At 44.4% G+C, this 26,242-nt stretch overlaps 1 protein-coding gene across 1 annotated transcript in view; it reads left to right on the forward strand.

The window, feature by feature from the left end:
* The window catches only part of frmd3 (FERM domain containing 3), a 202,122-nt gene that overhangs the window by 106,117 nt on the left and 69,763 nt on the right, over positions 1-26,242 (forward strand). Inside the window, exons 4-6 of the mRNA XM_078215399.1 lie at positions 15,231-15,309; positions 22,445-22,542; positions 25,898-26,021. Coding sequence (XP_078071525.1) covers positions 15,231-15,309; positions 22,445-22,542; positions 25,898-26,021 — 301 coding nt within the window. The remainder of the gene's footprint in view (positions 1-15,230; positions 15,310-22,444; positions 22,543-25,897; positions 26,022-26,242) is intronic.

Genomic DNA, 26,242 nt, shown 5'->3' on the forward strand with positions numbered 1-26,242 from the left:
GATGCACGACAATCGAGCACGAGACACAAGGCTTCTGTAATTGAAGGTTTTTATTGTCTAACAATGGAACTATTTAAACACGAGTACACCATTCCAGACTGGAGGGGTCCCGCCCGAGCAGAGGGTCTTATACCTCTCCCAGGAGGCGGGGCCCGACTGGGATGTGCCACAACAGCAACCACCACAGGTGTATTAATCCCACAGTGTAAACACCCTAGCCCAACAACAACATTATAACAACCCCACAGTGGTAACCAACGATGGTTCACCACATTCACCCCTCCTTTGGGAACAAAGGCCGGCGGGGTGCGAAAACAGACTATATATATATACAAAGAAAATCTACAAGTCCAGACGGTCTGGAGGACCGCACCGTCGTTGTGACCTCCTCAATACCGGCTGTGACACCGGAGCAGGTGCTTGCGGTGGCGTTCTCTCCAAAACAGCGTCCGGCTGTCCCCTCGAGGACTCACGGGCCGGTTGACCCTGATGAAGCGGTAGTGCAGGGGATCCCGGTACCTTCTGCGATGGCGCCGATCTCCGAGTCTCAGGCAAGCTGTGCAGTGGAGTATAACTGTTATGCACTGGTCCCGGTGCTGACCGCGCCACGTCCGGGGGAGAAATAAGAGATAGGGGATTCGTGACTGGGGGTATGGGAGCGACAGGAGTTGCTACGTCCCCTGCGGGCGCCAGGTCTCGGATCGAGACTGTGTCCTCTCGCCCGTCAGGATATGCCACATAGGCATACTGAGGGTTGGCGTGGAGGAGGTGGACCGGTTCGACCAAGGGGTCGGACTTGCGGGCCCTTACATGTCGCCGCAGAAGGACGGGTCCTGGGTACGTCAACCAGGCTGGTAAAGATATCCCCGAGGACGACTTCCGAGGGAATGAGAACATCCTCTCGTGGGGAGTAGCATTGGTTGCTGTACACAGGAGGGAGCGAATGGAGTGAAGCGCATTTGGGAGGACCTCCTGCCAATGGGAGACTGGAAGGCCTTTGGACTTCAGCGCCAATAGGACAGCCTTCCAGACTGTAGCATTCTCTCTCTCCACCTGTCCGTTGCCCCTAGGGTTGTAACTCGTGGTTCTACTAGAGGCAATCCCGTATGAGAGCAGGAATTGCCTCAAGTCGTTACTCATGAACGACGAGCCTCTGTCGCTATGTATATAGCAGGGGTACCCGAACAGGGTAAAAAGATCACGGAATGCCTTGGTCACCGTGGCAGTCGACGTGTCCGCACAGGGGACAACAAACGGGAACCGGGAGTACTCGTCTATGATGTTAAGAAAGTACACGTTCCGGTCTGTTGAGGGAAGGGGGCCCTTAAAATCCACACTCAGCCTCTCGAAGGGGCGAGTGGCCTTGACCAAATGTGCCCGGTCAGGTCGGTAAAAGTGCGGTTTGCATTCCGCGCAAATCCGACAGCTCCTTGTCACTGACCTGACATCCTCCACCGAGTAAGGCAGATTGCGGGCTTTGATGAAGTGGTAGAGCCGAGTGACCCCAGGATGGCACAGGTCATTATGGAGGGCGTTCAAGCGGTCCTCCTGCATAGTAGCGCATGTTCCGCACGAGCGGGCATCCGAGGGCTCATTGAGTTTCCCTGGACGATACATAATATCGTAATTATAGGTGGAGAGCTCAATTCTCCACCGCAAGATCTTGTCATTCTTGATCTTGCCCCTCTGCGTATTATTGAACATAAACGCCACGGACCGCTGGTCCATGATCAGGGTGAACCGCTTCCCCGCCAGGTAATGGCGCCAGTGTCTGACGGCCTCCACAATAGCCTGGGCCTCCTTTTCCACCGCGGAATGCCGAATTTCGGGACCTTGAAGGGTGCGGGAAAAAAACGCAACGGGCCTGCCTGCCTGGTTTAGTGTGGCGGCCAGGGCGAAATCAGATGCATCACTTTCCACCTGAAAAGGGATGGATTCATCCACCGCGTGCATCGTGGCTTTCGCAATGTCGCTTTTCAATGCCTTGAAGGCCAATTGGGCCTCTGGCGTGAGTGGAAAAGTCGTGGACTTAATAAGCGGACGGGCTTTGTCCGCGTAGTTGGGGACCCACTGCGCATAATAGGAGAAGAAGCCTAGGCATCTCCTCAGTGCTTTTGCGCTAGCGGGCAAAGGAAGTTCAGCAAGGGGGCGCATACGGTCGGGATCGGGGCCAATGACCCCGTTTTCCACTACGTATCCCAGGATGGCTAACCGGCGCGTACGGAATACACACTTCTCCCTGTTGTAGGTCAGATTCAGGCGAGATGCAGTGCGCAAAAAGTTCTGGAGATTTGTGTCATGGTCCTGCTGATCATGGCCGCAGATGGTGACATTATCCAGGTACGGGAAGGTAGCCCGCAGCCCGTTCTGGTCCACCATTCGGTCCATAGCACGCTGGAAGACCGAGACCCCATTGGTGACACCAAATGGAACCCTAAGAAACTGATACAGACGACCATCCACCTCAAAAGCCGTGTAATGTCGGTCCTCTGGGCGGATGGGGAGTTGGTGGTAGGTGGACTTAAGGTCTATGGTGGAGAACACCCGGTACTGCGCAATCTGATTGACCATATCAGATATGCGCGGGAGAGGATACGCATCCAGCTGCGTATATCGATTAATGGTCTGACTGTAGTCAATGACCATCCGGGGTTTGTTCCCGCTCTTAACCACCACGACCTGTGCTCTCCACGGACTAACGCTGGGCTGTATGATCCCTTCTTTGAGGAGCCGCTGAACCTCAGATCTGATGAAGATCCGATCTTCAGCACTGTAACACCTACTTTTAGTAGCGATGGGCTTGCAGCCTGGTACCAGATTCTTAAATAAAGAGGGTGTGGTGATCTTTAGTGTGGAAAGATTGCATGCGGGGCGCTTTGGACAATTTGGAGGCTGCGGATGATCCCCTACTGTCAGCGAAGGGAGTGGCCCACCGTACTGTAGGATCACACTCTTCATGTGGACCATAAAGTTTAGTCCGAGGAGAATTGGCGCGCAAAGATGCGGCAACACAAGGAGCCTGTATCGCTCGTAAATTGTGCCCTGCACTTTCAGAGTTACCACACAACGTCCTTGGATCGGTACAGACCGGGACCGTGATGCCATAGAAATTGTCTGTTTGGCAGGTAGAACCCGGAGTCCACACCTCTTTGCAGTGTCAGGGTGAATAAAGCTCTCAGTGCTCCCGCTGTCAAACAGACAATAAACAGTACGACCATTTACCTTAATGTTCATCATTGAACAGTCAAACCTGTGGTGCTTAGCCTGGTCCAGGGTGATCGACGCCACCGTTGGCCCTTGGACGTCACTGCAGGCAGCCGAGGTTGATGCTGAGGACCCCTGCTGTTCGCTCCTGGTCGTCGTCGACCAAGATGGCCGCCCCCATGAATCGCACATGGTTGAGGGCGCCAAGCGTAGCGACTCCTGGTGGTCATCCTCCTCCGACTCCGCCAACCACAATGGCGTCGTCCTGGGCTCGCACGTGGACGGACCTCGTGGGTACTGCGACGTCGATGGAGATGATCTCCGTTCTGGAGGGTCACAGGCTGCACTGCCGTTCTTGGGCTTCGATCTGCAGACTTTCGCGTAGTGCCCCTTTTTACCGCATTGATTACAGACCACCGCTTTAGCAGGACACTTTTGCCGTGGATGCTTGGCTCCTCCGCAGAAATAGCACCGCGGGCCGCCTGGGGCTGCCGCCGTCGTCGGGTCGATATGGGAGCGCGAGCCCGTGGGGCGAGGAGGGATTTGTGACTGCTCCTGCTACGTTGTCTCCACGTGGTCCTCCGGATACAGGGCCAAGCTCTTCGACGCCGCCTCCAGCATTTCAGCCATCTCCATAGCTTGGGTCAGGTTGAGATTCCCCTTCTCCAACAGCTTGAGCCGGATGTACGAAGACCCTACCCCTGCCACAAACGCATCTCGGGCGAGGTCGTACATGTACTGCTCAGCCGACACAGCTTTGCAGTCGCAGCCCCTGGCAAGCTGCAAGAGCTCATTGGCGTAATCCTCCATGGTTTCGCCCGACTGCCGACGTCGTGTAGCGAGGAGGTAACGAGCGTGGATCTCGTTGGGAGGTCTCGTGTAGCGCTTTTTCAAAAGCTCGAGGGCCCTCGGGTAAGTGGTGGCCGCACGAATCGCGAGGTAGACAGTGTCGCTTACCCTCGCATGGAGGACCTGGAGCCTGTCGTTATCCGTGGTGACTGCTGCAGAGGCTGCCAGGTAGTCCTCGAAACACTTCAGCCAGTGGTCGAAGGTGTTAGAGGCGCCGACCGCACGTGGATCCAGCGTCAGACGCTCTGGCTTTAGCATTTGTTCCATACTCTCTGTCGAGAGTTTCGTGTTAGACAATAAAATTGATGCACGACAATCGAGCACGAGACACAAGGCTTCTGTAATTGAAGGCTTTTATTGTCTAACAATGGAACTATTTAAACACGAGTACACCATTCCAGACTGGAGGGGTCCCGCCTGAGCAGAGGGTCTTATACCTCTCCCAGGAGGCGGGGCCCGATTGGGATGTGCCACAACAGCAACCACCACAGGTGTATTAATCCCACAGTGTAAACACCCTAGCCCAACAACAACATTATAACAACCCCACAGTGGTAACCAACGATGGTTCACCACAGTAGGTCTGTTAAAAATTAGGTTCAGATGTCTGGACCAGTCCGGGCACACCCTGCAATGTCTGCCAGAGCGAGTGTCGCTCATTGTTGTTGTCTGCAGTGCTCTGCATAATCTTGCTGACTCTTAAGAGGGGAACCATTGGAGCAGTAGGCCTCAGAAGAGGAATCCAATGAAGACTCAGATGTGGAGCTTGGACAGGCAAATGGCAAGGACGAAGAGGCTGAAATGAGGAATGCTCAGGGAGGCCTTAATTCAGTGCTTCTTCAGCTCGGCTGCTGCAAAGACTTTCTTCCATTTGAGATCAAAGACACTGCCTCCTTCCAAAACATTTCAGGCACAAATGACAGAGGACAACCGCTTGCGAGCAAAGAACTCAATTCTCTTTTTGATATTTAAGTGGAAAGAATTTAAAATAAGAACTGATTTGAACATATGATAATTGCAAAAGAGCAAATGCCACCTGTGCAAACTCATTGTTGTGCTCACTGTGTGTTAAGCTTGCCTCTGCGGGTGCTATGTCTTGGTTGCCCCCCAATTCCCCTTCGCTGACAGAAGCATTATAGGCAGATTACTGACTTTAGTATCTTGTTGGTGTAGATGACCTTGGCGGTTGTCCTCTGGCTGGCAGGGTCCGAGTAGTCTCTGCCTGAGAGGGTGCACTCATAGACATGGCTGGGTACTCTTCAGTTGGTGCAGTGATTGGCAGGGAGGTGGAGCAGCTGCTGTCCTCGACTGGGCGCCATGAGAGAAACCCACAGAGATGACAGGCAGCTTGTCCGCCATTGTTAGCTGTCCCTGGACCTCCCTGCTTGTCGCTGAAGTATGGGTACCTGTCTGAGAGACTGCGTGCTGCACCCTTCTCCCACACTGGAAGTGACCTCTGAGGTCATTGCTGCCTGCTTTGTCTGTGCTTTGCCATGAGCCTGGAGTTGCTGTGGTTTTGTTGGTCTCTGAAGTTGCGTGCTGCTTGGACCTTTGGCTCTGCTTTGTTTTAAAGATAACTTCAATACTAATTCATTAATTCACAGTAATGTTGCTGGAAATCAATTCTTGTGCTTAAATTGTGGATTTTTTTGCTGCTTTAATGTTTTGTGTGTTCTAGTACTTGTAGGTTAAACCCAACAGTAATCTATATTAGTCATTAGTGCAGCTGCTGAGTTGTTTGCTTGCGATTTGTAGTGTTATACATGAGCTGAATGTGGATTGATTGCTGCTTTAATCTCAGTAGTGATTTGTGGCTTCAGATGCACTGCTGTGATTTAGGCTCCAGGCTAGGCAATTTTCAGGCTTCAGGAAAGACGGGCAGACATCGGGGATGATTCGGACTTGAGGCTGAGCGATGTGCTTTGTGACAGGCCCCAGCCTCCATTTCCTCTGCAGTCTGCTCCCTAAAGTCTCAGCACATGTCCAGATACAACCGATGAGTGTGCGTGTGCAGCTCTGAAACAGATGCGCATGCACAGTTGCAACTCGCACTCACTCCACCCAGTTTTAGGAAGTCTTTGGCTATAGAACTATTCATCAAAATGGGATACCCTTCTGAAACCTGTCTCATTTACCAACGATGTGGAGATGCCGGTGTTGGACTGGGGTAAACACAGTAAGAAGTCTCACAACACCAGGTTAAAGTCCAACAGGTTTATTTGGTAGCACAAGCCACAAGCTTTCGGAGTGCTGCTCCTTCATCAGGTGAGTGGGAGTTCTGTTCACAAACAGGGCATATAAAGACACAAATTCAATTTACAAAATAATAGTTGGAATGCAAGCCTTTACAGGTAATCAAGTCTTAAAGATACAGACAATGTGAGTGGAGAGGGGGTTAAGCATAGGTTAAAGAGATGTGTATTGTCTCCAGCCGGGACAGTTAGTGAGATTTTGCAAGCCCAGGCAAGTCGTGGGGGTTACAGATAGTGTGACATGAACCCAAGATCCCGGTTGAGGCCGTCCTCATGTGTGCTGATAACCAATGTTGGGATATGGGGGTAGGGCCTGGGTGGGATATGGGGGTAGGTCCTGGGTGGGATTGTGGTCAGTGCAGACTTGATGGGCCGAATGGCCTCTTTCTGTACTGGAGGGTTTCTATGATGATTCTATGTTTCAAATTTCACCTTTCATTGGAGATCTAATGAATGTTATGCACAAAACAATCTTTCTTATCAATTGGTGTAGAGTTCTAGCATTTTCTGTTGACTTTTCAGATTTCCAGCATTAGATTTTTTTTCTTCTCATCCCTAGTGATCACTTAAGAGAATATGAAAAGTGCCCAAATGTGCAACTTTACATTTCCTTTTACAGTTAGTGTTGGGTATATATTTTGGAACCTGTTTAGATGGACTATGGTTTAGTATTTCCTTTTTCAGAAGTGTGGATGTGCTAAGGACAAGTTGTTTCAATGAAATGGTAATGTCTAGTTTACAACTGTTCGTAGGAAAAAGCCTAAATTCAAATTGATAGTAAAATACTAAACATGGAAGAAGTACAAAGGTACGGGAAGCACTAAACAGCGAGTAGATTATTTGTGTTGTGATTTTAATAATTAATATTATCTTGAACTTGCTTCTTCACCATTTGTGTGCTCTACAAGAACCAAGAAGTGAGACCAGAGTTGCCTTTTGTCAGGTGGGTGTGCTAGTGAAATCTGCACCGTGTTATTTCCTTGTATTTTGGACGCTAGCATGATACTTTAAAGCATTACCGTTTTACTTGGTCTTGCACTGTTAGCAGCCTGTTTAATGAAAAATTGCACTCAATTAATTAAAGAAGTAATTTATTATACATCAGATACAGTAGCCTTAGACCAGATTATTTTCAGTTAAAATTTAATCATTGTGCTCTTATAAGTAATCTAGGCATTACCATTTAAAAATAAAAAATAAATTATATATAATATTTACTTCTCATGAACATTAATACTGAAATTAAACATAGATTATGAACAAAATCTTCTCTGTTTGGCAATTTTACAATTCCTTCCTAACATACGCTCAATCATCTCTACTTCAGGTTTGGGCTCTGGATGCCTTTATTTTTGTCTTTGCCAACATGACAGGCAGCTTATTTTGGCTCAGAATGAACAAACATTTCCTCTCTGGTATTGGATGTTGAGGAGGCTGTACAATTAACATATTAGACCAGGTTGCTTACCTTCTCATGGGTGCTCAAATTTACTAATCACTGAAGGATAAGGAAAAGTAGTTTGACTAGTTGGTCTGAGAACAATATAAAATCCAACAGGGATACGGTTCCATATATTCTGGCAGGCCTGAGGTATGTGACTTAAATGGTGATTCTTACAAAGGAATTTGGCACAGTAACAGGCTATTCGGCCCAACCAGTCCATGGTGTTTCTTATGCTCCACTCATCCTTCTTATTGCTTATCAAAATCTAACATTGTAACCATCTACTCCCTTCTTCCTCAAAAGCTTGTCTAGCTTTCCCTTAAATTCATCTATGCTATTCACTTCAATCACGATGGTGTAAATTCCACATTCTTATCACTCTTTGGATAAAGACGTTTCTTCTGAATTCTGTAATGGATTTTTTGATGACTATCTTATATTATGCTCTTATGCTCTTCCCACGTTAGGAAGTATTCTCTTTGTATCCACTCTTCTCAAAACCTTGCACAATTTTAAAGACCTCTATTTAGGTAATGCCTCAGTCTTCTTTCAAGCAAAAGGCACCCAGGCGAGACTTTCGTGGAAATTGACAAAGGTTGATGGTGGGCAGGAAAAGGGGCATCGAGCTCACCATCGGCAATGGCCATATAGTGTGGCAATTAGTGCCAAAAACTTTCATGCAAGCATTCCGTGATATGTTGTTGGTGGGGCAGCCTTTAATTTGCCCACCTTGTATTCACCTTGGTGCTGCATTCATCAGGGCATGTCATCTAAAGACAATCCAGCACACACCAGCAACACTTTGCAGGTCACCAGGAAGTGATGGCTGCTGAGAAATCCACTCCCAAGTTCATGGGCACTTACCAGGAGAGACTCCTGGATGCAGTAGAAGCCTGGCATGATGTCCTCTACTCGCACACAGAAAGAAAACCAGCCAACAAGGTCATCAACCCAGTATGGGAGGCAGTGGCAGAGGTGGTCAGCACTAATGCCTTGCAGAAGAGGACAGCTATCCAGTGCAGAAAGAGGATGAATGATCTCCTCTGTTTTTCCAGGGTAGGCCACTCTTCTCATCACTCTCAGCTCACATGTTGAAGATCCATAACAGATTCACAGCGATCCCATTCCCTGCCAGCTCAAGGGACACCACCACTCGCTCTCTCATACATCTTCATCTCCCCTATGGGTTCTGTCCTCATCACGTCGCTGCTCCATCCACTTGTACCAGGCATCCTTATCAACTGTCATGACACCCGTCTGGCTTACACTCTCGCCATCTGTTTTCATGCAGGAAACGTTGGCTCACAATAAGAGGGAGAGAGATCAGAGACTGGCGAAGGGATGCCAGAGCTGAAGGTCCACATGGACTCTTGAAGTCATAGATATCCAGCTGGCCGGGGAGGATGTTGACTGCTCCTGTGCTGATGGTGAGGTCGGTGCTGATAAGCCAAATGAGGATCCAGCACTGCAACATCAATCAGACAACAATGCTCTGAGTCCTCTCTCCTGTTTTTAAAGGCCCCTGTCCTGCACTAATGACTTCTCCTTTCTGTTACAGGCACATCTGGGAAGCAGCCCAGGGAGTCCTCCAGCCAGATCCTCAGTTTAAAGTTTTAACATTTTAAAGTTTAAAATTTATTTATTAGTGTCACAATGCCCTAGTTGCCACACTCTGACGCCTGTTTGAGTACACTGAGGGAAAATTTAGCATTTCCAACACATCTTTCAGACTGTGGGAGGAAACCGGAGTACTCGGAGGAAACCCACGCAGACATGGGGAGAACATACAGACTCCGCACAGACAGTGGCCAAAGCCCGGGAATCGAACCCGGGTCCCTGGCACTGTGAGGCAGCAGTGCTAGTCACTGTGCTGCCCCTCAACTCCAGTTCCAAGAGCAGTGCAAGAGAGGAATTCACAGACGTGCCACAATGCTCACCCACACCCTCCACCATCGCAAAGACTCATCTCATTGGGACTTGGTTTTAGAGCAGCCTCAGAGTCACAATCTGGTGAGCACATTGCACATTGCATCTGTCATGGATTGCACATCCACGACAGGTGAAGGCAGGGATATCCCATGGTGCTAGCATTTGGCAGATTGCTGGAGGCCAGGAATGTGCTGAAGCCCAGTCAGGTGACGAACCTCTGGATTTGGTCATGTCTCAATTGCTGGAGCTCCAGAGGTAAGCTCGGGAAAATCAGGAAAGGATGTCTGGTACACTCCTTGGATTGAAAGGCTGCATGGAGGAGTCCATCCGCCTTCTGTCTGAGGTGATTGTGCCGATACCCCAGTGCAACAAGGTCAACACAGCCAGGGTGGTGGCCGCCATGGAGACCTTGGTGCAAGACTTTAATCCTGCATTCCATGGTGCAGGACTTGCACTCCCTAGTGCAGGCACTTGCTGGGATCCATCAGTATCAATGCCAGAACATGGTGGGGCATTTTGAGCTCACTCCAGCTGCCCCTCTATCTCAAGGAGGAAGCCAGGGGCCCTCGGGCACCCGTAGGTAGGAGGATCAGCTGGTGCATACCCCAGGACCATCCACCCAGGTGACTTTGGGAGTGTCTTACCCATCTGAATCCCCTCCTTCTGTGACCACTTCAGCACTACAGGAGGGTGGCACTGCTGCACAGAAGGACCCAGAAGGACCCAGAAGGACCCAGAAGGAAGTCAGGCCCCCCCCCCCCCCCCCCCCCCCCCAGGTCTCAATCCTCAACCCTCCAGAGCATGCCTGCCAAGGCCATCAGGGTATGCCAGAGAGCAGACTGCCTCCACCTCCGCTGTGGATGTGGGGATGCACCAAGACATAACAGCACGGTTAGAAATGTTAAGAGGCTCCAGTTGAACAGTGTGGGCATGGATATTAAGCACTTGTACATAACATTCACCTTAATAATAACTCATTAATTACACCCTTTCTGTAGCTCCTTATTCTGATCAGCTTTGTTCCTGGAGTCCCAACCTGAAAACTGGGTTCCTGCACCAGAAAAAGGCAGGCGCTCAGTCCAGGGCTTCCTCCATGTGTTTTGTTTCCAGCACATTGGTGGTGTCCCTTCACAGTGACTGAACATACCAGTCATGTCTATTTCTCATCAGGAATGAGGATGGCTCCACAATGTAAAGGGTGAGTTTCACTCATTCCACTCATTGTCAATGTGTGCTCTCTGTACCTTTGAGCTGTGGATAGTTCCCTATCCCATATGCCTGAGCCTCCCGTGACACTGAACCTCAAGGATACAAAGAAGGATGTAAGATCAGGAGAGGTAAAACTTTCCCCACTGTGTCGCCATGATATGACCCTAGTCGTTGGGAGCAAGCGGGCTGCCAACAGCCAGACGGGAGGCAAACACTCACAGAAGCTCTGTGAGGATATATGCCCCTGTTCCTATTGTAAGTCAACATCATCCTCCTGCAATGTATGGCCAATTGCTGAGTCACCATGACAGGAGCCTTATCACAGAGTGTCTGCTGCCATCAGTCCGACAGGAGAGCAATGTTCACAGAGGCCATGTGAAGATAATGGGATGTCCTCACTGGATCATTTCATCACCGTCCATAAGTCTAGTGGCAATGACTGCATCCCAATCACATCTGCCTTATCTGGGCATGAGCATTGCCTCATGGTCAACATCCTCTCCCTCGAGCACCTCCTCAACCTCAGTCTCTTCAATGTCCTCTTCATCAGAGAAAATGTGCCTCTCCTCCATCTCCTCGGGCAATTCTTCCTCCCGATGCAGTGCCAGGTTGTGCAGATTACAGCAAGCAATCACAATGCGTGGCGTCCTCTTCAGATTGCAATCCATGGCTCCAGCAGAACAGCCCAGGTACCAGAACCCCATCTTCAGCATCACTATGGTCTGTTCCACCAAACTGCGAGTTGCAGCATGAGCCTCATTGTATCTTGTCTCAGCTGCACTCTGTGATCTCCGCACAGGGGTCATCAAACACATCCTCACTGGGTAGCCTTTGTCCCAAGGAGCCAACCCTGCAGCCTCTGTGGATCCTGAAACATGTTAGGGATCGGAGAGCAGCTCAGAATGTAGGAGTTGAGCACAATTCCTGGGAATCAAGCATACATCTGGAGGGTGCTTTTCATGAGGTCACAGACCAGCTGAATATTGAGCAAGTGGAAGCTACACATGTAGTTTACTTCTTGATGCTCTGGAGATCTCAGTGCCATATGGATGCTGGCGGTGGCTCCCTGCACCTGTGGAAAATCAAAGATTTACGTAAAGCACCCTGGCTTGTCTGATCCCTGTTAAAATGGACAAAGTTGTGTGCCTTTGCAAAGATTGCGTCTGACCTCCTACATACATTGGGGCGGCACGGTGGCTCAGTGGTTAGCACTGCTGTCTCTTAGCTCCAGGGACCCAGGTTCAATTCTGTCCTTGGATCACTGTCTGTGTGGAGTTTGCACTTTCTCCCCGTGTCTGCGTGGGTTTCCTCTGGGTGCTCTGGTTTCCTCCCATAGTCCATAGATGTGCAGGTTAGGTTGATTGACCATGATAAATTGCCCCTTAGTGTCGGGGGATTAGCAGGGTTAATGTGTGGGGTTGCAGGAGTAGGGCCTGGATGGGATTGTGGTACAGACTCCATGGGCAGAATGGACTCCTTGTGTACTGTAGGGATTCTATACAGTTGTGTGCGGAGGCTTGAGAAATCCTACATGAGCAACTGGCATAAAAATTGAGCACTGCTGTAACTTTAAGTGACAATGGTAGTGGATGACTTCCAAGTCTCCATGGCACCAAATCCTGCACAAATTGGTAGATGTGACCGACTATTTCCCTGGACCTGCGTAGTCTTCAGTAACACTAGTCCTCGGACAGCTGCAGATATGTTAGGCACTATCTGTAGATCCTGGGTCAAGTGAGGCACCTTTGAATGATGGCTCTCTGGGGTTCATATTATTCTTGTGGAGCAGGCTCTGCCACCCCTTCCTCTTCAAGGTTCTGCTCCTAACTTTGGCATGCCAGGCGCCTCTGTTGACATCGCCTCTCCTGCCTATGAGGGAGAAGAATGATAGTGAGTTCACCAGGTTTCATGTTTCTGATGTTCTCCTCACTGCATATCAAAGAGAGAGACTTGATGGTTAGCTTCTGTATCTTAAGGACCACTGTTTGGCCATTCATCGTCTCAAGCTGCCTCTCAAAGCCCAATGTGGCCGCCACTTTGATGCTGGCTGGAGAAGACCCTACACCACCCTTGTCCCACATGGCTTGGTCACTCGACTGCATCCTGAGCTCTAATTTCAGATGCAGGCATTGTCCTAGTATTCCCTCCAAGGCCTTGTGCTCAACCTGGAGGGTGGGGGACACTTGTATTGACAAGAAATAAAACCTAGTGTTTGGTTTGTAAATTTTTATGGCCTTGCTGGTATGTGGTGCAACTTTTAATGATTATCATCTTTGTACTCCCAAGAACTTTTTGTTCCTCTAGTTCACATAGACCAGAACCTTCCGAGTATTAATTGGCCCCTTGTTTTCCTAACTAAAATACTACCGTACATTTATCTGCGTTGAACTTCATTTGCTAACTATTTGCCCATTCAGCCAGTTTCCTAATGTCCTCCTATAATTTATTGCAGCCCTCTTCAGTATTGACCGCTGCTCTGTAACATCAATTATTTACATTTAATCACCACTGATACTTCAGACAATTGCTAAAAATCTTCATATGTTTTAATTGCCATAATAATGGTATTTCATTTACATATTCAGAGCCTTGCATTATTATTGCATAATCTTGCATTCAAGGTCAGAGATTTTAGGTCACTGTTTGGGAGTTGAAATTATGGAGACCATCTAGTTTGTGGATGGTACGTAGCTCATTGTGGTGAGTGGCTACCCCAGGTCTTACTCTGAGATAACTGTCTTGACTACTTTGTACTCGATCTTCCAGTAGCTCTTTCAGATGCACATTTCACTTTTTCTGTCTGGCTAATTTCCATTTTCTTATATTCTGGGCGTACCATGTCCCATTGTTGGGGACCAGATCAGAAACTCAAGGTATATTATGAAGTTAGCCTCGACCCCAACTATTTTTGATTTTAGCATTAGTGTGAGCATAAAGTCTTTTGCTCCAGGTGTGATTCTATTGACCCATTCGAAAGTTTTTATTAAAACAAACTTCATTTAAAAAATAACTATAACAAAAAGAATTAGCATAACATTTACCAGTTGAAATACTTAAACAGGACAAGATATAATTCTTAACTGCTAGCTATCTCTATTAGCTCAATTTAAGCAATATCCCTACAGATATAAATTCCTCTTCAGAATCAGTTAGCAAAACAAACAGGCTTACGTGAGTTGCTAGTCCTCCAGCCTTTTAACATCTGTGGACAGAGATACAGAGAGACACCTGTCGTCTGACTCTCAAACCGCAGCCTCCAGAGAAAGACCTGTCTTCACACAGCAGAACTCTGTATAGAGAGAGAGGGAGAAAATGCCTCTTGGCTTTTGCAGATCTCTGGCGACAGATACCTCTTCTCGCAGGTCTCAGACTTCAAAAAGAACTACTGCTCTTGTACAAATCCAAACAGCATCTGCCTACTTGTCTCCCTGTAAACCTAGCTCCTCCCATTCACATGATGTTCTTCTCGCCAGTCACCCTAATTAAGCCAAGTCTGAAAACCCAGGGGACTACGCAACAATAACAAAACTGCATTAACTCAGATTAAAACAGACACTCCAGTAAATAGGAGCAATTATTCTTTTGCAGGCTCAGCACGTGGGCTGTCAGTTGTAGACGATTCGGCACTGTTTAAACAGAGTTGAAGTTTAAAACATTCCTTTCACAAGAAACATGCCACAAGTACACTTCTTAAAGGCACAGTATTGTTGCACCGTTTTCAGCCTCTTTGTCTCCTACTGATCTTTTGGTGGGGCTTACTCTGTAGATGCTCTCTTCTGGGCTCCAGATCTCTCAATTCTGTCTTCCAGTGTCCAGCAGCTCGCTATGCTCTGCTTCATTTCTGTGCAATGTTGGTGGATGTGTCTGATCAATGGGTTAGAGATTTCTTTCTGGGCCTTTTTTGATGGAAAGTTGTCCAATGTGTGGCTGACCTTCTATAGACAGATGTATAAGGTATCAATGATTTACAGCAGGTTATCAGAATTGAACATATTGTTAGTCAAGGGGAGAAACACAAAACTAAAATTTGCATTGAAAAATGTGGCTTAATGTTTACAAATGATATGTAATGCAGCTGCTTAGTATCATGAGAAGTAACATGTTATGTATATTTTCTTTACTGACATGCACCCTGCTTTGAAGCTGCCTTTTCATGCATCTTTATCCCATTTTTATCAATGAGCTTTCTTGTCCACAGCAATGATATGAAATTACAGAGCTCATAATCGCATGGGGTAATGTTTGGCTAAGAACATTTTGAATAAATGTCAGTTTATATCCAGACATGCAAAGCGATTTATCTATTTTCTACTGCTTTCACTTGTTTCTTTGTAATATTGCAGCTCAGCCTCCATATACCATGTGCTTTAGAGTGAAGTTCTATCCTAGTGAACCTATGAAGGTCAAAGAAGAGCTCACCAGGTACTTCTGTTCTGTTATGAAAATTGAACTGTGGAGTTTGAAGACGCATGTGTTTATTTATAAATTAACTACCAGAACTTGAAAGAAATGTCAGTGATGAAGTAAAGTTGCTGTTGATGTCGTGCATGTGGACTTCCAAAAGGCATTCTTCGATCATCTACAACATAATAGTCTTGTCAACAAAATTAAAGCCCATGGCGTTGAACAGGTAGTAGCAGTGTGGCCACACAATTGGATAAGGGAGAGAAGGTAGAGAACAGTGGTGAATAGTTGTTTTCCAGACCAGAGAGAAATATGCAGTGGTGTTAGTCAGCGGTTGGTAAAATGTATTTATTAGTCACAAGTGAGGCTTACATTAACACTGCAATGAAGTTACTATGAAATTCCCCTAGTCGCCACACTCCAGCACCTGTTTGGGTCAATGCTCCGAACCAGCATGTCTTTCAGATTGTGGGAGCACCCACACAGAAAATGTGCAAACTCCACACAGACAATGACCCAAGCTGGGAATCGAACCCGGTCCTTGGCGCTGTGAGGCAGTAGTGCTAACCACTGTGCTAGCGTGCCGCCCATGAGGATCACTGCTATTTTTGATGTATAGTAATGGCTGGAATCAAGTATACAGGGCATAATTACAATGTTTGCAAATGGTGCAAAACTCGGCAATGTAGTAAATAGTGTGGAGACTCATAATAGACATCAGGAGGACATATCGGGTGCATTTCAACACAGAAAAATGTGAAGTAATACATTTTGATACAAAGAATGAGGAGAGACAACATTAGCTAAATTGTCCAATTTTATGGGGGTTCTAGGAGCAGAAGGACCAAGATGTATATACAAATCTCTGAAGGTGGCAGAACAAGTTAACAAAGCTCTTACAAAAGCCATTCAGAATTTTTGACTATATTCATAGAGGCATAGGGCAAGATTTTCAATGTGGGAATTGGAAAGCAGACCCAAAGTGGAAATGGAGCTAGGAAAGGGTGGTGAAAGCTGATTAAAAAGCATGCTTCCATTTGCTCCAGTTTGGTAGATAAGTGTGAGACTCCCTAGCCCTCACCCCCATGTCCTCACCTCTTGCATGCCCAATTCATACCTGCTCCATATCCACTCACCCCTTTCTTACTATGTACAGAGCTCACAAGCCTTAGAATAGCATTTGGAAATCCTTGAACTGCTCATAAAACTGTCAAACAAACAGTTCCACAAACATAAGCGTATTAGAACCACAAAAAACCATCATGATAAACAGTCATTCAAAAACACTTAAAATATAATCCTTTTAGAACCTCATAAAACTGTAAAAATAAAGTCATTCAAAAAGCACTTTTAATAATATTTCCAATTAAGAGGTCATAAAACTGTCAAAATAACAAAACTCACAGTCCCTTTGACACCTGTATAAACAGCCTGTACTGAACTGAACCCATTAGTGGGTTTGGAAATCAACCAAACATTCATAATGGAATTCCATGGGATGAATGTGTCAACAAAACCTGTGTCACTAGCTGAATACATTAAAGACATTCAAAGAGCTCATCCAATTATTAAAACTTTGAAGTAGTGAAACAGATGGACGAGGTGAAATTAAATGAAAAGATTAAAGAGGTCAGTTGACATAGTCAAAGCCAACCAGTATTCTATCCATCTCAAAAGACTACCCCAAACCCATGTGCTTTAATTTTACATACTAATCTCTTGCATGGGACCTTGTCAAAAGCCTTCTGAAAGTCCAAATAAACCACATCCGCTGGCTCCCCCTCATCAACTCTACAAGTTGCATCCTCAAAGAATTCCAGTAGCTTTGCCAAGCATGATTTACCTTTCATAAATCCATGCTGACTCTATCCAATACTGCCATTATTTTCTAAGTGCTCTGCTATTGAATCTTTTACAATGGACTGTAGCATTTTTTCCACTATTGATGTCAGGCTGATTGGTCTATAATTACTTGTTTTCTCTCTATCTCCCTTTTTAAAAAGTCGAGTTACATTAGCTATTTCTAATCTATAGGAACTGTTCCAGAGTCTATAGAACCTTGAAGGTGACCACCACTACTGTATCCATTATTTCCAGGGTCACCTCCTTACATATGCTGGGATGTAGATTATCAGGCCCTGGGGATTTATCGGCCTTCAATCCCATCAATTTTCCCAACACCATTTCCCCATTAATACTGATTTCTTTCTGTTCCTCCCTCTCACTAACATTTCTGATACGTTCCTCCTTTGTGGAGACAGAACTAAAGAATATATTTAGCTGGTCAGCCATTTCTATCTTCCCCATTATAAATTTCCCTGTTTCTGACTGTAAAGGACCTACATTTATCTTCACCAATCTGTTTCTTTTCACATACCTACAGAAGCTTTTACAGTTAGTTTTTATGTTCCCCGCAAGCTTACTCTTGTATATAATAAGCTTTCTCCTTTATTTTCCTTTGCTGAATTCTGAACTACTCCCAATCCTCACGTCTGCTTGTTTTTCTGGCCAATTTGTATGCCTCTTCATCGATTAACTACTGTCCCTAATTTCCCTTATTTAAGTTCCCTTCTTTAGGTACTTTGCCTTTCTTTAGAAATCGCTGTTTACACAATTTAATTCAAGACATCACTTAATTCTTAATTCCAAAAATAAATGATAATGCATATAGTTAGAAACTTACATCTAGGTGGAACTCTTGTCTTGAACGCATGGAATGATAGAATCTCACAGCTCAGAAGGAAGGCAACTGGCCCAACATACCTGAACCTGGTCTTTAAAAGAGTTATCCAGTTGCCATTCCTGCTCTTCTCTACAAATTTTCATTTTTTAAGTATATATCCAATTCCATTTTGTAATTTACTATTGCATCTGCTTCCGCTACCCTTTCAGGGAGTGCATTCCAGATCACAACTATATGTGTAAAAAACAAATCTCCCGTCCGGTTTGCTAAGTGTCTGGCATAATTTCCTTGCTTTTATACTCTATGGGCCCGATTTTACCATCATCTTGCGCCCATTTTCGGGCACGGAAACTTGGTAAAGTCGGGCATGAGGCGAGTAGTGCGATCCGCGCCCACCTCAGTGCCGGTTCCCCCTTTACCAAGGCCCGAAAATGGCCACGATCGGGACTGCGCCCAAAGCGGGTGCGACGGTCATTTAAATGCATTTGCATGCATTTAAATTGACTTAATGGGTTGCATGCCCAACTTTACCGGTACTTGCCTCTTTACCACTGCTTTTGCCCATCCGGAATTGGCGCGAAACAAACATGCTTCACTTAAGTCTGATTCAGGCATTCCATCAGTGAGGAGATAGGTGCCTAGTGTCCGACAGCTCTCTGCTTGAGATCAGTTGGCGGGGGAGGGAGGGGTCCACTGCCACTCTGCCTGAGATCAGTGGAGGGGAAGGGGGGGTCTACTGCCACTCTGCCTGAGATAATTGAGGGGGAAAGGGGGGTGTCACTCTGCCTGAGATCAGTGGGCGGGAGAGGGAAGGGGCCTGCAATTGGTCTGGGTGGCGGGAGGGGTGGGGTTGGGGGAATAAGAGGGTCAGTAATATTGGGGGGGGGGTGGGGCAATCTCTGTGGGGGTTGGGGAAGGCATCCGGCCTGGGAGCGATGTGGCAGGGGAACAGCATTCTCTTTTTTTCTCTGCGCATGCGCAGTTGGAGGCGCTGATCGGAGCTGCAGGGTTTCGGGCGCAATAAGTCTCGCCCACAGGCTTGTGCAACGCGATTTGGACTCGCTGATATTTTTGTGGGCAGAGAGCACATGAGGGTGCCTGACAACGGGTCCAAAAGTCGGATCTGAAACACTCCCAGCTTCAAGTCCGCCCAGCACTTAGAATCAAAATGGTAAAATAGGGCCCAAAATCTCAAAGTCAAGTGTCCCACAAGTTTTTTTAATAACCCTATAAATTTGTTCAGTCATGGTCAGAGATTTGTGTATGTGAATCCTCGGGCCTCTCAGTTCCTGCACCCTCTTTAAAATTGTACCATTTAGTTTATAATGCCTGCCACTTTTTATTCTTCTTCCCAAAATGTTATCACTTCACACTTCTCAATATGAAACATCATCTGCCAGATCTCAGCCCATTTCACCAAAGCAAATGCATGTGTTGCATTATTGCTGTGACTCTACTTTGATATTGCTTTGATTATCCTGAGAGATACAACATTTTTCAGCTTACAAAACATTTAAGTATTTAAAATGTACTGCGTCCTTCCATTTCTCACCTTCATTGATAACTTATAGAATTGGACAGCCCATTTAAGAGATAATTCTCATTTGTTAGCAGCATGTAACAGAACAATAGATGTTCTCTGTGCCGAGTAAATGCAGAGACAGAACGCTGAGGTCAGCTATTTACTTGAAGTGCATGCAGTGCTTTTTTTGCTGCAGACTCTGCTAAATGAAGTCATTTCTGTTCAGATATATATTTTAATAAAGTACTTACTACATCACTTGGGTAATGTGGTAAAGTTGTTGCGGATTCTTGGATCCAAGCAGCAGCATTGGTTGTTGTGGGAATAAACTGATGGAAAAGTAGGATGCCAGGCAGGCCAGAGAGAAGCATACATTAAGAAAGATAAACAGATGTGGAGCAAATAAAAAAGTGGGGAACTAGAATAAATAGCATTAAGGAAAAAGAAATGCAAATGATCCCAGAGAATGAGAAGCAGATATTGGAGACCGGAAAGAAAAAGAAAATCAGTTTATAGAGGCTCTCTTTATTTTCTTGTCTTTTTGGTATTGATTTTATATATCCTTGATTTGCTTTGTGATGGTTTTCCCTTGTTGCTTGATGCTGCACTCTGAAAGCAATGATTCAGTTAACTTACATTCTGCACACATACAAATGGTGAACACATTTTATAATTGAATTGAATATGAAGTAGAGTGGGATTTTTCACTGTATAACTGACTCTATGACTGAAGCAAATGGAAAATTATTTTGTTCATTTAACACGAATGCACTGGCACGATACAGCCGAAGTTCAAATTTCTGTATATAGCTGAGACAAATGAAATATTTCAATTTCTTTAATGTACATATACTCATTTAACTGTATATCTAGCCCTACACACTTTTAATATAATTACAATTTCTCAACTTTGAACGAGATGGTTTTCTGTTATGGCATTACAATAATGTAATAATGTTCCGCTATGCAATCTCACTATTTCCTTGAAATAAGAGAGCAAAACAATACTCCAGAGGAAGTAACTTTATGATGATGAGTAATATCTGGATAGATTAAATCATGGTATATTGAGATTACTGGAACCTTAGGCAAGGTAGCAGTGTGTGGATGATGAATAATGGCACGATCCATGATAATGAAATTGGATAGTTTGCTCTTTTTCATCTTTGCACGTTAAGAGGTTCTTGTTTACAAAGTGTAATGACTCAAATTTTTCAGAGAATTTTTGTGTAATTGATATTTTCATCATCACAGCAAACAAACTGTCAACTGACCTGAATCAAATTATAGAATGCGAGAGGGCTGATGAAAAATTGTGGAAATATTTGACTTCCAGTATTTTAATGGATATCAAACTTAAGTGCATACAAACCACAGGGTTAATGACAGCACATGTATTTTGCTTGTACTGTACAGCCATGAGTTGGAATGAAGGATTTAAAATTCAAATGAAATAATCTATGTAACAAGTTTGCTTTGGTCAACAGTATTCTACTATTTACTACTTTGTCTAAGTGACCACTTTCAATGTCTGTAGCCAAATAGTGAATGCTAATGGGCTATTTACAGTAGAGCATGAATCTGTGGTCAGTGTCCACAAAGCACAACCCCCCCACAAACACACGCACACACTCCACTTTTCACTGAGGATTGCTGGATATTAGAAGAAGCTTGGGATGTTCTTTGTTTGGAAAATTCACTCTGTTTACATGATACAAAATAGAAAGAGAAATGTAGTAGCAGGAACAGAAAGTTGTTTGTTTTTTGGACATAAAATAATGGGTCAAAGTGTTGCTTGGACTGGAACGTTTTTAAGAGTGGTACATCTTGGGTCTTTGTCGCATCTACTTTTGATTTTGAAAGAAAAAAATGATTTAGAAATGATATGAAAACACAGATATAGTTATAATCCTTGGCCAGGCCCTGGGACATTGGGGGAGATCCAGGAATCAATGGTGTTTTGTTTAAAGTAGTTGAAATTCAAAACACCTGCTTTTGGAATAAAGCCGCAAGATTCCATGGGTTTTGGACAAACAAAAACAATCTGTTCTATACAGGTCCAGAAAGATAAAATGATTTCCAAATCTGTCTTGCACTTTAACATTCAGGGTAAGTATCATTTGCATGTGAATTGGCAGACAAACTGTGGTCAGACACACCCCATTACAGAGTAAATGATGGATGCAACCAAATTGGATTCCATGGCTTCTCAACAAATCACCCAGATCTTAGTTCGACTGTGAGTCAACCAATCTCACTGAAACTTTATCTTTTTAATGAGTGTTTCTAATCTCCTCACTTGAAGATCTCTTTAAAAGTTGCTCTCACTTGATTAGCTTTAAAAATGGTCCATCCCATAGGGTTTTGATCTTGTCTTCCAGGATTCCCAAGTACAATAGCATATAAGCACATTTCAAACCTATGACCATGCCAATCAAAAGGATCTTTGTTGTAGCAGTGCTGGAGAACATTCAGAAAGTAATTGGAAGGAGTAAGCCAAATGTTAGGACTGTGGTGCAGGGTTTAATTAGGAGAATCTCTTCCACAACTTGTGGATATACATCACTGACAGCAATGCTCGGACTTTGTCTTCATAGTTATCCTCTTCTTACTCAACCCTTTCTTCATCTTGTTCTTGTGCTGCTTGTTCTTGTGGTGGCTGCAATACTTGAAATTTTCAAATGGCATAGCTGTGCAGTATGCAACAGACCATCACAAATCTAAAGATTCTCGCAGGGCTATACTTCAGGACAACTCTGGGTTGGTCCAGGCATTAGAATCTTTTCTTTAGGATGTCCCTGGTTTGCTGACTGACTGCTTTGGATTGAGTGTGGCTCTCATTGTATTGATACTCAACCGTTGTACTGGGGAGTAGGTAGCGTTAAAATCAGGCCTGGTCTGTCAGCATTTTGTGAAACAGCTGTTCATTTAAATTTGTTGTTTTACAGGTATTTATTATACCTTCAAATTAAAAGGGACATATTTCATGGACGCTTGCTTTGCTCGTTGTCAGATGCTGCTTCTTTGGGTGCATATACTTTACAAGGTAGGTTCCCGAACCCAATATGATCCAATTCGGCACGTTATTAGGATTAATTTAGGTTATCTTAGAATCATAGAATCATAGAAACCCTACAGTGCAGAAAGAGGCCATCTGGCCCATCAAGTCTGCACCGAACACAATCCCACCCAGACCCTACCCCCATATCCCTACACATTTACCCGCTAATCCCTCTAACCTACGCATCTCAGGACACTAAGGGGCAATTTTAGCATGGCCAATCAACCTAACCCGCACATCTTTGAACATCTTGAAAAAGTTGTTCTCAAACCAAATATCATCCAACTGATAAGATTAATCATTGTTCTAAAATGAAATGGATCAGCTTATTGTTTTTCATTATTTTCTAATGTAACAATGGTTAGCATTTTTACACACTGAGCACAGCTTTATAGAATTCTGTACAGGCTGAGCACTGAAATAGCAAATGAACTGCAGACTGACTACTACCTGCTACCACTGTTGCAAGGAAGTAAGTACAAATACCAAAATTTAGCTAAATAAAAAAAGTGAGAGAAATTGCCAATATAAGGACTTAGATTACGTAAATATTGTACTCCAGTCAATTAAACTCAGAAAATAATTTCAGCGTAGAAGGAATCCATTTGGTCCATTGAGTTCTTGCTACTATAAGAGCAATGTCCTTATCTTTTGCCATTCCATGTATTTTCTTCCCTTCAGATGCTTATCCAGTTCCATTTTGAAAGCCATGATTAACTAGGTGTGCACCAGGTTCGCAGGCATTGCATTTCCAGATCACAACCACTCACTGCATCAAAATGTTTTTTCTCATATTACCTTTGGTTCTTTTGTCAATCACATTAAATCCATTCTCTCTGACTCTTGAATCTTCTGCCACTGAGAAAATTTTCTCTATCCCGATCCTTCAAGATTTTGAACATCTTTATCAAATATCCTTTCCATCTTCTCTCAAGAGAAGAGCCCCAGTTTTTCCAGCCTATATACAAAACTGAAGTCCCCCACCCCTGAACCATTCTCGTAAACCTTTGCCACAGCCTCTCTAAAGCCTGCACTTCCTAAAGTGCGGCGCCCAGAATTGGATACAATACTCCAGTTGTGGCCAAATCAGAATTTTATAAAGTTCATCATAACCTCCTCTACCTCTAATTATAAATTTACAATGATCTGTGGTATGATCTGACTGAACTAGAAGTTATGCATTGAGGTGAGTAGATGCTGCTTGATTTATTTTTTTTAGGGTTACTTAGAATTTTCTGTGGTGAAACATTTTTCTTGAGCATTGCTCCCTCTAAGTTGACTGCATACAACAAAAAAAAGAGACATTGCAATGGAATGTATTTTGCTCTGCATGTAATGTTAGAGACACGGAGGCAGTTTTTTTGTGTGGACCAGAAATGCAATCTCATTGGTTAAGACTGCTGTTGAGCCCTTAACAGATTCCTATTGAAATTTTCACCACCTTCTGAGGAGAGCTCACCAAGTGAGAGAGAGAAAGTGACTGAGGTTGCTATCTGATTTTCCGATTCTCATGCAGTTTAACGGGCTACTGGCCTCTCGGGCAATTAATGAGGAATCATTAAATTTTGAACACTGGGGAGTTGAAACAATCAGCTTACAGTTGATTAATTTGTCTTTGAGACATTTAAAACCACAACCGTCGCCCACCCCACATGTCAGAATGGTTATGGAGAAATGTTTCCATTTGTGGGTGAGTTCAGAATAATTGTGGGGGTGGGATGGATATAAGAGCCAATAATAGACCAAGCAAAGAATTAAGGAGGAATTTCTTTACACAGCAAGTGCTGAGAGTGTAGAATACACTGCCAAATAGAAGGTTGAAGACAAAGTCTCAACACATTTCATGATTATTTGAGGGAGAAGGGAATAGAGTGAGATGGCAACAGGGTGAAAAGAAGTAATTGGACTGGGATGTGCTTTTGTGAAGTATAAAAAACAGCATAGACCAGTAGCACTAAGTGCATTTTTCCTGTGATGAGGTGCAGATTGTAGCTAATCTGCTGCATTCCCACAAAGGTCATTTCCGGTAGTTTCCAATGGAAGTGACATCGGGCATAAAATATAACAGGCAAATCAATGGGTGTTTTTATTTCTTTTAGCTGTTTCACTCTTGCTATTGTGAGTTTTGGGGCACATTTTATCAAGACAAGTCCCAGGGGATGGAAAGCTTCCTGACTTAGCTACCTGCTTTGGTAGCCAAAATCCGGCCCAGGGTATCCCGATACGCAGAAAAAACAGAGGAAAAGTTGGGAATGTGGAGGAAAATCAGATTTCTTCCAACTGTCTGTGGTCATTGGTACAGCAGGGTGTCCCTTCAAACTCGAGATGACAATTCAGTGTCTTGACTCTTAAACTCGGCAGCTATTCTCTCAATCTCCTGCCATTATTTAGGGCAATTTCACTTGGATACCTCATTAATTTAGAATGTTGCTGGAGCACTTGCCAGGGTATCAGGGAAGAAGTGAGGCTCGATTTGCTGCAAATAAGGGGGAAATTCGAGAACAGTAATGATTACACTTAAAGAAGTGCTGGAAATGATGCACTGAAAGAGGATAAAAGCTTGGGTGGGATCAGATGCTCTCAATAGAGGGTAATTTTGACTTTGAGCAACAACATTATCTAGTCTGTTGCATGTTATACATCTTGCCAGATTTTCATTCCCATTGACTTGAATAATTAAAACAAACGTTATACATTTATTTGGGATGATTTTGAATGAAACTTTTATGGATCAAACGGAGAACAGATGGAAATAAATCATATGATGTGTCTAGATAATAATACTTATTATTTGCCCTTAATGGGAAAATAAACAACAACTAGCAGAGCATGAAGGCAGACCTGTGATGACTATCGTTTGATATAGCTGGCAGTTTAACTGTAAACTCTCCTTGCTACTACAAACTCCTTATAAACCCTCACAGAAGAGAGAATTGATTTGGCTTGTATTTCAATGTTATTGGTGGGATGAACTCTGCCTCAGGGTTGTTTAATAGCTGGTACTAGAAACCTTTGTGCAACAGATCATTTGTTTTCAATTGCCTAATAAAATTGATTCCGGTAATTAGCAGAACATTTATAAACAGTGCTCATAAATGTACTGTAAAGTTTATTGCTGGAGTGTCAATGTGGTTTGCAAAAAAAATGAAGAAAATGGACTGTTCATAAATAATTGGTTCAACAGCACTCTAAAATTCATTGTTTTATGAATTTTCAGTTCACAAATGGTACTTTTTTTTGAAAAACAAGTTTCACTTGGAAATATTTAATAATTAAAATTCCAATTATTTCATTTGCAGAACAGTTCTTCATATTTTTAAAGATGTTTCTCTCTTGGCAGCTGAGTTGGGTGATTATGAGCCACATGAACACCCAGAGGGTTACGTGAGTGAAATCAAGTTGTTTCCCAAGCAAACACAAAAACTGGAAAGAAAAATGGAGCAGATTCATAAAAATGAACTGAGGTATTTCATGATGTGCTTGGGTCTTTATTGGTCATTTCCTGGATAACTCAGTTTCTGTATTTTGGGCTATTCTGAATGGGGAATTCGTAGCGTTTTATGGCATATTTTAATTGGGTACCTTTATTGGCCGCGATATGGTTTTGTCTGTATGTCCAGGATACTGAACAGAAAACATTTCTTTAATAGCTTTCTCACTTATGGATCTGCCATGTGCATGCAAA

This window comes from Mustelus asterias, chromosome 6 (assembly GCF_964213995.1).
Source record: "Mustelus asterias chromosome 6, sMusAst1.hap1.1, whole genome shotgun sequence".
Classification (NCBI taxonomy): domain Eukaryota; kingdom Metazoa; phylum Chordata; class Chondrichthyes; order Carcharhiniformes; family Triakidae; genus Mustelus; species Mustelus asterias.